Here is a 12771-nt window from a genome sequence, read left to right as displayed (position 1 = left end):
TCTACTTTAAACATTTAACAGTTCTTTTCAGGTTGAAAATGGCACTAATTTCCTATTTCCCTGCAAGACATTTATTGAGTTTCAACATATGTTACAAAATTTTGTGAAGTTATGTAATCTGTCTTGCTTCACAAGCAAAAACCATCTTTCAAATTTAAATATTTGGAATACAGTGATTCACATTACTGCCAGTATATGGCTATCCACCTGAAAATGTGAATATAATTAGCAGCAATATCAACAACAATTTCAAGATACTGCTTTCTAAAAGTATTTTACTGTGTCTTACCTAAAGATCTCTATCTTACTATATCTGACATAAGCGAACATTTGTACAAAAATGAATTCATAAAAATTACTACTATGAACCTGAAGAGGAACATTATTTTATTAATAACTAATTAATATTATTAAAAAATCAGTAACTAAAATAATTGAAAATGTAAACTTCTAAAAACAGGAGGATTTAATCAATAATAAAAATTTTCATTATTGCTCTAAAACAGTGCTTCACCTATGCAAAAGCTCCCTTCTTGTCTTCAACTTGTTTTCCTGTTATAAGAGTTTAGATTTTTGGAAGACCACTTAGCAGTCCAGAAGTTCGGACCATAACAACATATGTTGTCCAACTATATTTACCACATTTTAGCCTATCGCTATAGGTTGGAACTTGGAGGTTATACAGATGAATTGTCAAATATTTGAAGTTAGATGTGCACAGAAAGTCACAACTTACTTTAAGCACTTCTCTGAACATTTCCGTTTTGCTCAAACTGAGTTTCTAACTATTTAGTTTCTTCTTAGTAACTCCTTTACATAAAGGGCAGCTACAAATAGGACAGAGGTGTCAAAACAGAGAAGACATGGGGCAGCAGGTACAAGTTGCACTGGGAGAGATTTAATATCAATATAAGGAAGTAAGAACAATCATTAACTGGAACAGCCTCCTTAGAGATGTGCAGCCTTTCAGGAGCAAACGAGCAGGGTGTTGGATAATGTCATCTTGGGTCCCTTTGCCATGCAAGTTTGAACCAGGTGATCATTCAAGGTCATTTCCAACCTGGCCTTCCAGGCTCTATAATTCTGTGATTCTGCTTTAATATCTTCAATAAATACTACCTCACAGATCTATGTCTGATTAATCTGTACTCTTAAGATAATACTTAGTGCAATTCAATACCTTACTCAATTGTATTTGTTATTCAATAGAAGTTCAAAGGAATATTTCATTCTTTACATAGATAAATCCATTTATGGATTACTTAGTTATTTAGTATGACTGAGCTATATTACATTTCTGAATAAAAGTACTGTAAAAGCATTCCTACAAACTAAAATTACCTCAGAGATGCAGCAAAACTGTAAACACATGGAAAGACCTGATTGTGGGATAGTGTATAAGCTATTTTTACAGTATGTTGACATCTTGAGGTCACTAAGTATCTGAGTAGGCTGAAATATTCCCAAATGACAGTAAGAATATGATCCCTTTTTGTCCTCTTTTAGTCTTTCATGCAATAAGAAAAATCTATCAGTGAGCACACAGCTTTCTTAAAAGTGACAACACATCCTTGTGGAAAAGCCTTTTACTTATATCTTCTTTATAAAAGAAGGAATGATAAAAAAATGGCTATCAGGAAAAGCACAGTTGACTAAATATAATTTCTGAGAGATGGCAACATATCTGACTGTCCCTGAAGTCTTATTCAGAGAAAGAAGCAAATTAAGAGACTTTTACAGTACAAGTCCATAAAAATTATTTATCTGTACAGGGGAAGAAGCAAAGAAGGTGACTTTAAGCTGTGAAAAAACTTTGAAATAATCTCTTTAAGAGGGAGTCTTGGCATGGGAGAAGGCAATGGTTCCATTAGAGAATCAAAAATATCAAGATTGTGAGAACTTCTGTTTGGCATTATTCCCAGAGCAGGAAGCCACACACAAATAAATTCCTTACCATAGGCTTTATCCCAACCAGGGGGATTCTTTTCTCTCACTAGGCTCTTTCCTTCAAATCTGGGTCTGACAAAACTCAAATTACTTCTTACTTTCATGAATGGTCTAAATTACATCATCAGTTTAAAATAAACAAAAGACTTCCGTTAAATGTATCTTCTATCTGTCACTATGATTAGCAAACAAGATCATTTCTACTGAAAGTTATTAGGAACAACACATATACCTTTCTCTCCTTCTTTCAAACTTTTCAAACTTTTTTTCCTTTTCATTTGGCAGCATCTTTAATATGATTTTCAATACTAAAAACTATAATTTTATTTCCATTGACATGAGTTAAGGTAAAATACAGAAAGGAGTAGAGTCCAATATAAGTGGTAATCAAAGGGAGAAGAAACACAATGTTATAAATCCAAACAAATTTCAGATGGCAGGAGAGGGACTAGCTCTTGAATGTGATTTTGACTTAATTTTTCATACCCTTAAAATTGTTTATATTTCAGCAAGAGAAAAAACACAATGATTTTCTCAGAAAATGCTGTCACAAAAGCAATGGAACAATTGCTGCATCTCCCTCTCTTCATCTTAGAAACAATACACAAAACAAGAATTCTTTCTAAATAATATAGTTTGAGAATACAACAATGAGCTAACTGTACACTAATGCCCTGGTTTTGTATGGGATAGACTTAATTTTCTTTATAGTAGTTGGTATGGCGCTGTTCTAGATTTGTGCTGAAAACTGTGGATAATATGGGTATGTTCCAGTTATTGCTGAACAGTGCTTGAACAGTGCTTTCTGCTTCTCACACTGCTCCACTAGCAAGTAAACTGGGGGCACACAAGGAGTTGGTAATGGAGACAGCCTGGTCAGCTGACCCCAAAAAACCAAAGAAACCAACCAAACAGAAAGGCTGCAACACCTGCCTACTGACAGGAAATAGCAAATCAATCTGTTATTTTCCTTTGCTTGCACCTGGAACTTTTACTTTATCTTTTAAGATGCCTTTATCTCAACCAATGAGCTTTCTCACTTTCGACCTCCTGATTGTCTTCTCCATTCCACCAGGGTGGAGGAGTGAGTGGCTATGTGCAGCCAGAGCTGCTGGCTGGGGTTAAACCACAAATACTGGCATTTCCACAGAATCCAAAACTTGGTTGTGAGCCTAGCTTTCACGAAAGTCATTAAAATAAACCTGGAACCCGAGGCTCAAGATGGTTCAGAGTATCTGCCTCATCTACTTCCAGTATACAATTTTTACAGATTTTTACATCAGGATTTCTTCAGAACATTGCTGCAAGTCGATTTACCATTTATCCTGATTATTTCAAAGGGCTCTGTTAAAGAAAACCAAAATAAAATAAAAAATATTGAACAAAAGCAACTTGTTTTCACGTGCTATGTCCTTTTCAGCTTATCTCCTCCTTACATTTCTTGGTAAGCTGCAGAATGTTAAAAGCTGATTCTTCCCTCAAGCTGGTCTAAAACTCAAACCTCTATCAAATACTGGCTTTTCAAATAAGAACTACTGTACTTTTCCTCAACGTTTACAATTTTTTTTCTTCAAATCTCTACAAAATCCTTGCTACAATTCCTAAGTCACAACACAGAACACAACTGTTGCCTGTCAGGATAGCCATTAAAGTCTCATTCTTTTCTTTTGACAGTTTGTTATACTTATGAATTTCTTTTCTCATTTTACATAGTATCAGAATATCTCAAGTTGGGAGGGACCCATAAAGATCACTGAGTGCAACTCCCTGCAGGACTACCTAAGATTAAATCATATGGCTAAAAGCATTGTACAGGTGCATCCAGAATTCTGGCAGGCTTAATGCCATGATCACTTTCCTGTGAAGCTTGTTCCAGTGACCAACCACCATCTCAGTGAAGAATGTTTAACTAATGTCCAGTCTGAATGTTACATCCAAGACCTTGGCGGGATGAGAAGTTTGTCCTAACCTGTCTCCATTCTGTCTTGGAATTTCCAATTTATTGTCATTTCCTGTTGTGTCAATATCATTGGCTACAAAATAACTTAAATAACAAAACAAATGAAGGTTTTAAATTATTTTAGTTTCAAATATACAAAACATCACAGAACTAGCTCTTTGATGACGAGTTCCACATTGATTTCCATGGGGCCAACCTTGTAAGTAGTAGTTCTAGGCATCAATAATATATAACAACATTCTGCAAAAAAAAACAGTACAAACCCAGAAGTTTTCAAAATTAAATGAAGATAATTTTCATGACAGCTAGAAATGGAAACTAAAGAGTAAGATTTTGTGAGTTTATCATGTTACCTTCTTCCAGGATGGGTCTCAGCACAACAAATGGGATTTCTTGCAATGGTTCCATGTGTTTGTGTCCAGCACTCATAATCTTTATCTGGGGCAAGCAGACAACAAGTGTGCCAGGCATACTGGCCTGCCCATGGTACCAGTTTCGCACAGTCCCAGGAATGTCACCTGACACAATAGTACTTGGAGAAGGCAGGCTATCATTTGGAAGGAATACACAACAAGACTGCACTTCAAGCTGAAAAAAACAAAGCAAAGAAAGATTCTCAGAAATAGATTATTTTCCCCCTCACTGTGGAGTATTCATATTGGTACAAAATCTGAAGTTATTCATCCATCACAGTTACTGAAAATAGTCTTAACTTCTAGTCGAATTAAGAGAAAAGATGACGCAAAATGCTGGGCAATAATATATGCTCGTAAATTATGATTATGGAAGGGGAGAAAGAAGAAGGATGTTTTTGCTGTGTAAATTCATCAGAAAGGTGTTGCCATGTAAAGTGAAAATACATATATCTACATTTCAACAGCTCTGTACAAGTGCAATTGAGTCAGAGAACGTTCTGAATGAGAAATCCCTCCACTTTTTGCCATTCATTAGCTTTTGTTAGCAATAGCTAAGTCTCTAGAACTAGCCAACATTTTATATGCTGTTACTTTATACAGAGAACTGTTTCAGGGAAAATTCTGCCTTTACTTAATAAGCAACATAATGAGCATGTACAAAAAAGGTAATCATTAGAAAAAACTATGAAAACCACAAACTTTAGAGAAAAACTGACTGAATTTTAAACAAATGGAGAGGTGCATACATAAACAAAGAGAAAGAGATAGTAATAAAGTTGACGAAGTTTATACAGCTTTTATCCACTTTTCAATGCAAATCAGAAGCAGCACATATAGTTTCATAACATTTTTTTGTTCTTTATTTTCAATGGAGTTACCCTGGAACGTGTCTGACCATTTTGCCATCTTTTTAGGAGCTCCTAGAGAGGCTGAGCGAGCCCAAACCACAAACTCAACTCATCACAACTTGTTAACTCAGAGGTGATGTAAGCTGTGGACTGTTAGTCTTCCTTGGCTCTTACAAATATCATTCGGGCACCTGGAAATCAAAAGGCTCCAACAGCCTGCACACTTGAATGCTTTGTTAAGCAAATACAAGCTATGATTCAGTTCCTTGCTTGGAAAAGCCTAGCATACAAATTGTTGGACAAGATATTATTTGTAGCTGTGGTAAACACATTTGTTTGCTGCAAACTTAGGTAACTCTCGATTTGACATCGTTAAAGACAGCACAGCTTAACAGCAATAACCAAGATTTGTACTTCATACTCTCTCCTAAAGGGTATTAGGCCTTCAAGAGCACAATAGTGATTTGTAATCGAGATGGAATTCCACAGCACTGTAAGTACTTTGCCAGCCTAGTGAGTACACAGATATTCATCTTTATTTCAGCATTTTTGTACCGTTTTGCTTAGATAAACTGACAAGAATTTGCTGCAGAAAAATATAAGTAGAATTTTGCAAAAATAAATACATTGGTTCATTAAGTTTGTGTTTGTTTCTGGATTTAGAACTGTTTGAGTTGTAAAATGAAGCTAATTACAACTTTGATAAGTAGTTTATTGATCCAAGGTTGCAGAGTGTACTTTATTTATACTGAATGAAAAGCTAGGGTGTATTGTTACAGATGTAACAGATTTGGGTTTTTTTTAAAGGTAAATTAGTCTTTGTATCAATTTGCAAGGATTTTTACAGTGACACATTAGTTCTGGTCTATTAGTAATAGGTTGTAGGTCAAGTCATTGTGGTATAATGATAAATAGATGACAAAAAAACTTATGATCAGTATAATTATTGTTTTATCTGTACATTTGCTGAGTAAACAGTTTATAAAAAATCACCCATTCTTCATACACACACACACACACACATATATATATATATATATATATATATATACACACACACATCTATGACGATTAACATCAAATGCTGCCTGGATATACAAACCATGTGGTAATAATCCAAAAATTTCACCAACTTGAAGAGATACTATACTTCATCACATTGCCAGCAGCAGGATCTATAGGACATGTTTTACAAGGCACTCTCAAGAACAGATCTCAATATTCAGTAGAGTTTTTGCACTTCATTTACAGTTTAATACAGCTTTGTACTAATGAAAAGTTCTTCCAATCACATTTGGCTTATTTTACTTTGCTGTATCAAGAATACTGAAGTAGAATCACAACGGTTTCACCGCTTTAAATTCCTGATGGAAATTTCTTTTTTACACAAGCAGCTCTTTGTTATTAATTTTCAAACAACTGCATGAGAGTTGGACCATGAATTTTGGTGGGCTTTAAATGGTATCATCAGGCCTCCATATGTGTGATGGATACGTTTGGCCCCTTAACCAGCCCTGCAGTAAGTAGCTCAGTACAAGCTCCAAATGAGGTAAAGGCCTGAGCTGTAGCCAGGTCAAGAACTCCAGGAAACCCACAAAGAGCAGAGTGACCCAACGAGCATCATCCCTGATCATGGGAATAACACTGAATGTGTTTTTTCCAAGACTCAGTTATCAAGGAACAAACAAAGCTGTGGGCACAAGGAGTCTCTTGTACACCCTTCCCATTGCATGCAGTTTGACTACAAGCCAATGACAGCCTAAGTGAACTGCCTTTGAGCTCTCCCTGCCAGGCAGGATGGCTGCACAGCAGTGATCTCCCCTTGAGCTGGGACACCTTTCAAGGTTGTTCTGAGAGGTAGACAGGCCTTGCTACTAATAACACATCTTTGGATGAATTCAATTCAAGCTTTCCCTAAATTTGCAACTGGTCTGCACACCAGCAACTCTCCCCTTGAGCTGGGATGCCTCCCAGTATTTGGGATTCCTTGTCTGAGACTCAGTGTTCCTTCTGTAACCCAAGGCAGAGAGATTCCTTAACTGCAATAGAACCTCAGTAAGCTGCTGATAGCATGTTAAATTAATACTAACAAAATCCACATAGATAATTCCTTTAGACAGACTGTTGTCAAAGTCTAAGACTACGACTGGACCAAAGCTCCATCAGGAGTTCAGAAAGGAAGGGGATCTACTCTGAATCTCATGACTCAATGGAAGGACTTCATACTCTTTGTATTTCTTCTCTTAGATATAAACTTCATAAACTGTTGATCTGTTAATCTATTAATTAGATATATTCTGTTAATCTGATCCAGATCAGATCCAGCTGCACCTAAGCCACATCAGAGATTTGGCAAGCAAGGAGGTCCAGTCTGAAGGAGTGTTTGGGCTCCCTTACCCTTTTCCATCTTCAGCCTCCATGTAAATAATGCCAGATTTATTCCAATTCTATTTTCCCTTTTATGTTTCAACCATTAGTAAATGATAGAATGAACCTTACTATTGAACTTCACCAAGTTACAGCTTTATGAATTCATATTAAAATCTCCTTTGCTAATGCCTTTGATGATGATTACTTAAGTTACTCTAAATCACTCATTCATGACAAATTAGTGCAGTCAGCAGGATCCTAAATCTGGATTTGCTAAAAATTGACAACATGTAATACTACAGAATTGCTTACAGATATGGTTGGCTTACCTGTGTTTCATTTAAAGTTTTATATGATTAACAAATTTTGCAAAACATTACTGCAGGATTTCAAAGGCCAACACAATGAATGTATGGCAAAAGTCCACATTTTAGAGCAAATTATGCAATGATTATAATCACACAAGAAATTACCAACTTGAATGCACAAGGGCCCAATAAGTGCAAAACCGAATTGCACCTGTTGAACTTCTTGGAGGCAGATTCACAACTATCAACTTCAATGGAATTTGTGTACATTTAACTCACAGAATCTGGACATTTGCCTACTCATAAGTTCCAGTGAAGGAATGGAAGAGTGCACCTAAAATGATGGAATTATATGCTGGACAAAAGTGAGAATGTGTGCTACAGATTGCTTCACCAATCGGAAAGTGTTTCAAAATACATGTAATCCAAATTCTTAAAATTAAACTACATCAATAGCATATATTAAAGCTATCATATAAATCTTTTTACACTTTTTAAATAACTGTTAAACTGTGTGCCTAAAATTGTGAATTTAATGTAAGATGTGACTGATTTATGTAACTGAATATAAATCTGCAGCAGTAAATCTTGCATTAATGTAAGGATCTGACAATCCAAGGGAAAGAAAATGAAGTAATCTGCCAGTAAGAAGTCCTCAAGCTGGGGGTCAGATCCTGTTCATGGAAACCATCTGGTTGGGACCCTCCAAGCCACACCAAACACAAATGATCTTTTAAAAAATATCCTATTCATTAATGCTTCGCAGCTGCACTGAGTGTTACTTCATTTTTCCATGGCAACATCCTTTCTGTTTCAAGGATCTGATTTCAGTTTTGGTAGCAACATGTTCGTTTGCCAATACTGAACACATTCATGTGTTAAAGAGAACGAATTATTACATTCTTGAAACAGGATCACCCCCTATTTTCATTTCTATTATGTCAAGGCCTATACATGCTAAATAATGTACACTAATGATAAACCAATGAAGCAAGCAGTATTTTGCCTTATGCTTCTAAAACATAAAGTTAAGCATCGCTCTATGCTCTACACTTTTACAAACATATAAGCCTCAAAATGTCCAATGACTCTTGCATAAAAAGGAAAGTATTAAGTTACTGGAGTATTTTTAATTCTTATTTTATAAAAAGGAATGTTGATACTGCTGAAAAATTATGTCTTCCTAACTGTGGAGGGTGGGTTGGAGGGAAGAAAACAAAGTGAGTGACTGCCCAAAAGTGCTATGAAGAGAGAGAAGTTGTTCAAATCACCACCTTTCATGGTAGTGATAACATAAGATTCCCTTTCACAATGCACATTTTACAGCTACATAAAACTATTAGAGGCACTGAAGATTTTCTACAAGGTGACACTTGCATTAGGGTGACTCTTCAGGGAAGTTGCCTCTCTCTGAATTAGTCATCAACCCTCATATGCTCTCAGCAGAAAGGTAATGTATTTTTCTGGGTACAGAATATCATCTTGCAATGACTCCCCAGGCTGCAAAGAACCCCTGCTTACACATCTCGTGTGAGGGTTCTGGTGCACTCAGTATTATAAGACCGCAGCCCAGCTTCCAACATCCAAATTTGTTCTACCATTTCGACCCTCTGTAGCTGAGCCAGACATGAAGTGTTTGTTAGTATTTTAAAAGGCAGAACAGAAATTCTTGTTTTGAAGGTAGACAAAAGTAAAAATGTTATAAATGGAAAGCAGAACACATAAGTAAAAGAACTAAGAGAGCAGGCTACCTGTACATAAAAATGACCATAATAAGGATCAGATACATTTTCTTTGACCACTTAAAACAGAGTGTTATTGCACTTCACAGTATTCCTACTCTTTCCGAAGAAAGCTTTTAAACCTTTTAAAAAGTTTTATTTAGTTACTGAAGACACAAATTTTTGTTGGTTTGTGGTAAGCAACCAACTTAAGAAATAATCTTATCTCATAATTGCCAAAAAACTGCTGAGAGCTGTAACTGCCAAATTACAAGTCCCAGAATCTCTTCCTGCTCCCTGGATAATGACACAGTTCAAAGAACAGGAATCCAATCTGTCCTTCCTTTTCTTGCCTTTCAATGTTTCACTTTGTCAAAAATTTTTACAAGTTATATGCATTAAAGAAAATAAAATTGTCAGTAGTTTCAGGGAAAGGATTTCTTTTTTTAAAATAAATTCAGGGATATTTAAAGGCATGTGACATACCGAAGTTTTATATGTAACAATTACATTCTTATGTAGTTGGCACTTGTTGCAACATTACTCATTAATTAATTTATTTTTAATACAGATCCTTCATTGTTCTCAATGGAATTCAGCATTAACAGCCAATTAAAAATAATTGTGTTTATACTGCTTCACAATTTTAGCAACTATTAGTATGAAGAACATGTGAAAAATGAGTATTACCCTCCTACACAGTGTAACTGCCAAAAAGACTTCAAGGCTGCATATAAAATCCTACAACAACTAAATAATAAACCAACTTTTTATAATTAAATATTAAAGTCTTTTCACTTAAATATCACAACTCCAATGCATAAAACCTTCATGTAATATTCTATCAGAAGCAAGCCAGGGCTAGGGCTAAGCAAGTACCAGCTTTGGATCCAAAATAAACTTTCTAGTTACTCTGGTTCCAAACACATTTACTTACTCTAACTTCTACTAAAAGAATAATCCTTTGATGATTTTAAGTTATGAAGTTCAGTTTTATCTGACGACAACTACAGACTTTCTGTTGTACAATAATGTAACTAAAAGATTCAGGAACATGAAAATTAGCTTTAGAAAAAAAGCCACAGAGTCTAAATGCTCCAGCATTTAACCAGACAAATTATCCTAGAAATTTCCCGTTTTCATGCCAAATAAAATCTGTAAGAACTTATCATTTAAATATAGTTATATATGTTTAATAAAATGCACATTATGTATAATAAAATAAATATCATGTACTTGAACTGCAATAGAGTCATGATACTCATCTTCTTACCCTCCACACATTGCCTTGTACAAATTTCCCATTTGGGCAGGTATTGAAAGAGACAAGCTATATATATGGCATCAGTGTTGAAAACTGTATTTAAATAAATTAGATATAGGGACTACTAATAGTAATAAAAAGAACAGCAAACATATCTATAAATCCTTCATATTTCACAAGAAATAACTATTGCACATTTGTGTGGAAGCACATTCTCGAACTTTCCTGCAGTGCTTCCTTGGAGTCTGTTGAAATGTTTCTCTGATAACATGTAATAAACTTCTGGGAAGGTACTGGCAAATACCTTACAGAGTACAGCTGAAGTATAGGATGAAACAAAGTATGTAAGCTACTGTATGAGTTCATAGGGATGTTTAATTTCAACATAGATAAAACTGAAAAATATTTCATAGTCATAATGATGAAAATAGAAACCATGAGTACTCCACCAAAAAAAAAAAAAATCTGTAAAAAGTAAATAAATCTAGAACCTCAACCACCAGAAAAAGTACCCAATACAAAAGATCCTCTGCCAGTATGAGCCCTATTCTGTATGTTAGGTCAGAGCAGCAAGGTATTCAGGAATCACTCTTTGACAGCCCCTGCCTATCACTGTCATCAGTCTTCATCTCCACAGAAAGAAACACTACCTTTTTTTCCTATCTAGTAACACACAAACTTCATGGTTGGTGTTTTACTCATTCTGCAAAACAAATTCAATTTGCTGGTTGCTCACAAAAACAGGTACCATGAAAAATGTAGGAGCAGAGTACTGCAGTCCTGATTCAGCTTTCCCCCTTTATAAAGGACCCAGCCCTACCTCATTGCCATATATTATATTATGACTTTTATTATGACTCAAACTGTAAGCCACATTTATATAGACAGTCTCACTGTGCTAAGTACCAACCAGACACATAACAAAAATACACTGCTTCCTTCAAATAGATTACAAAGTCTCTCTCTTATCTAGACATTTTAATCTACAGTGGTGAAAACATTAAGAAAGAAAGGAAAACAAGCAAAATACTCATGAAATAATGATGAAAGAGAAGGCTGAAAACGAAATAGATTTAATGGAAAGCATCTCCTCAGCTTCACTATGTTCTGCAATCAGGTGACAAGTCTCAAGTTCTTGCTCAGGCAAAACCTTAACTTTTAAACTTTCTAAACTGTGAATTTTAAGTACTTTTTACATGAAAGAAGAGTGACACAGACATATTCCAGGATGAGCCTATATATTATTAAATATATTTTTTATAGGAAGAAGGAACAAGCATTCAGCAATTACTTGCTGTATATAATGAAAAAAAACTAACCGGAAGATGTAATTAAGACCTTTTTTTGGCAGTTTTTTGTGATTTTTTTTAATGAAAAAAAAAAAACCTACTATATTCTGATGTACCATAAAATAATGATTTCATAGAATGAATGTATGGTTCAAGAGGTACAGGTTATAACAATTCTAAATTAGAATAATTTCTCAATAAACACTTGATAAGTATTGAGAACAACACAGTCGTAATTCTGGCACTTCTAAGCCATTTGTTCCTGCAGTCTTGACTTTGGACTCCTAATACGGCATCTATACTTTTACACAAAAATTCTGCTTTTGGTTTATACTGGTCTAGATTATGGCTGGTGCTCAGCAGCTACAGTCTAGAGCAGTATAAACCAACATGCTTTAATCCCAGCCACCATCTCCTTGTCCTTCATGAAAAAGTAACCAAGAAAGCTGCTGAGCCTTCACTGTGTAACAACAGCAATTGTATCATACACCTCAGGAAAATATTTATCATACACACTTTCCTGAAATAGTTTTAGAAAAGAAAGCATTCTGCAAATCTAACTGCAGTGTTTATGATGCAGAAAAGTGTGACAAGCAATTTTTATTAATATAATTTTTGAAGGATCTTTCCCTTTAAATACAAAACAGT

General features: G+C 35.1%; 1 protein-coding gene across 4 annotated transcripts in view; it reads right to left on the bottom strand.

The window, feature by feature from the left end:
• The window catches only part of VPS13B (vacuolar protein sorting 13 homolog B), a 429427-nt gene that overhangs the window by 203106 nt on the left and 213550 nt on the right, over window positions 1–12771 (bottom strand). For all 4 annotated transcript variants that reach the window (XM_053998051.1, XM_053998068.1, XM_053998077.1 and 1 more), the window contains exon 23: window positions 4261–4495. In XM_053998051.1, coding sequence (XP_053854026.1) covers window positions 4261–4495 — 235 coding nt within the window. The remainder of the gene's footprint in view (window positions 1–4260; window positions 4496–12771) is intronic.

This window comes from Vidua macroura, chromosome 1 (genome assembly GCF_024509145.1).
Source record: "Vidua macroura isolate BioBank_ID:100142 chromosome 1, ASM2450914v1, whole genome shotgun sequence".
NCBI lineage: Eukaryota > Metazoa > Chordata > Aves > Passeriformes > Viduidae > Vidua > Vidua macroura.
The sequence above is the reverse complement of the archived record's forward strand: the minus strand, read 5'-3'. Positions and strand labels throughout refer to the sequence as shown.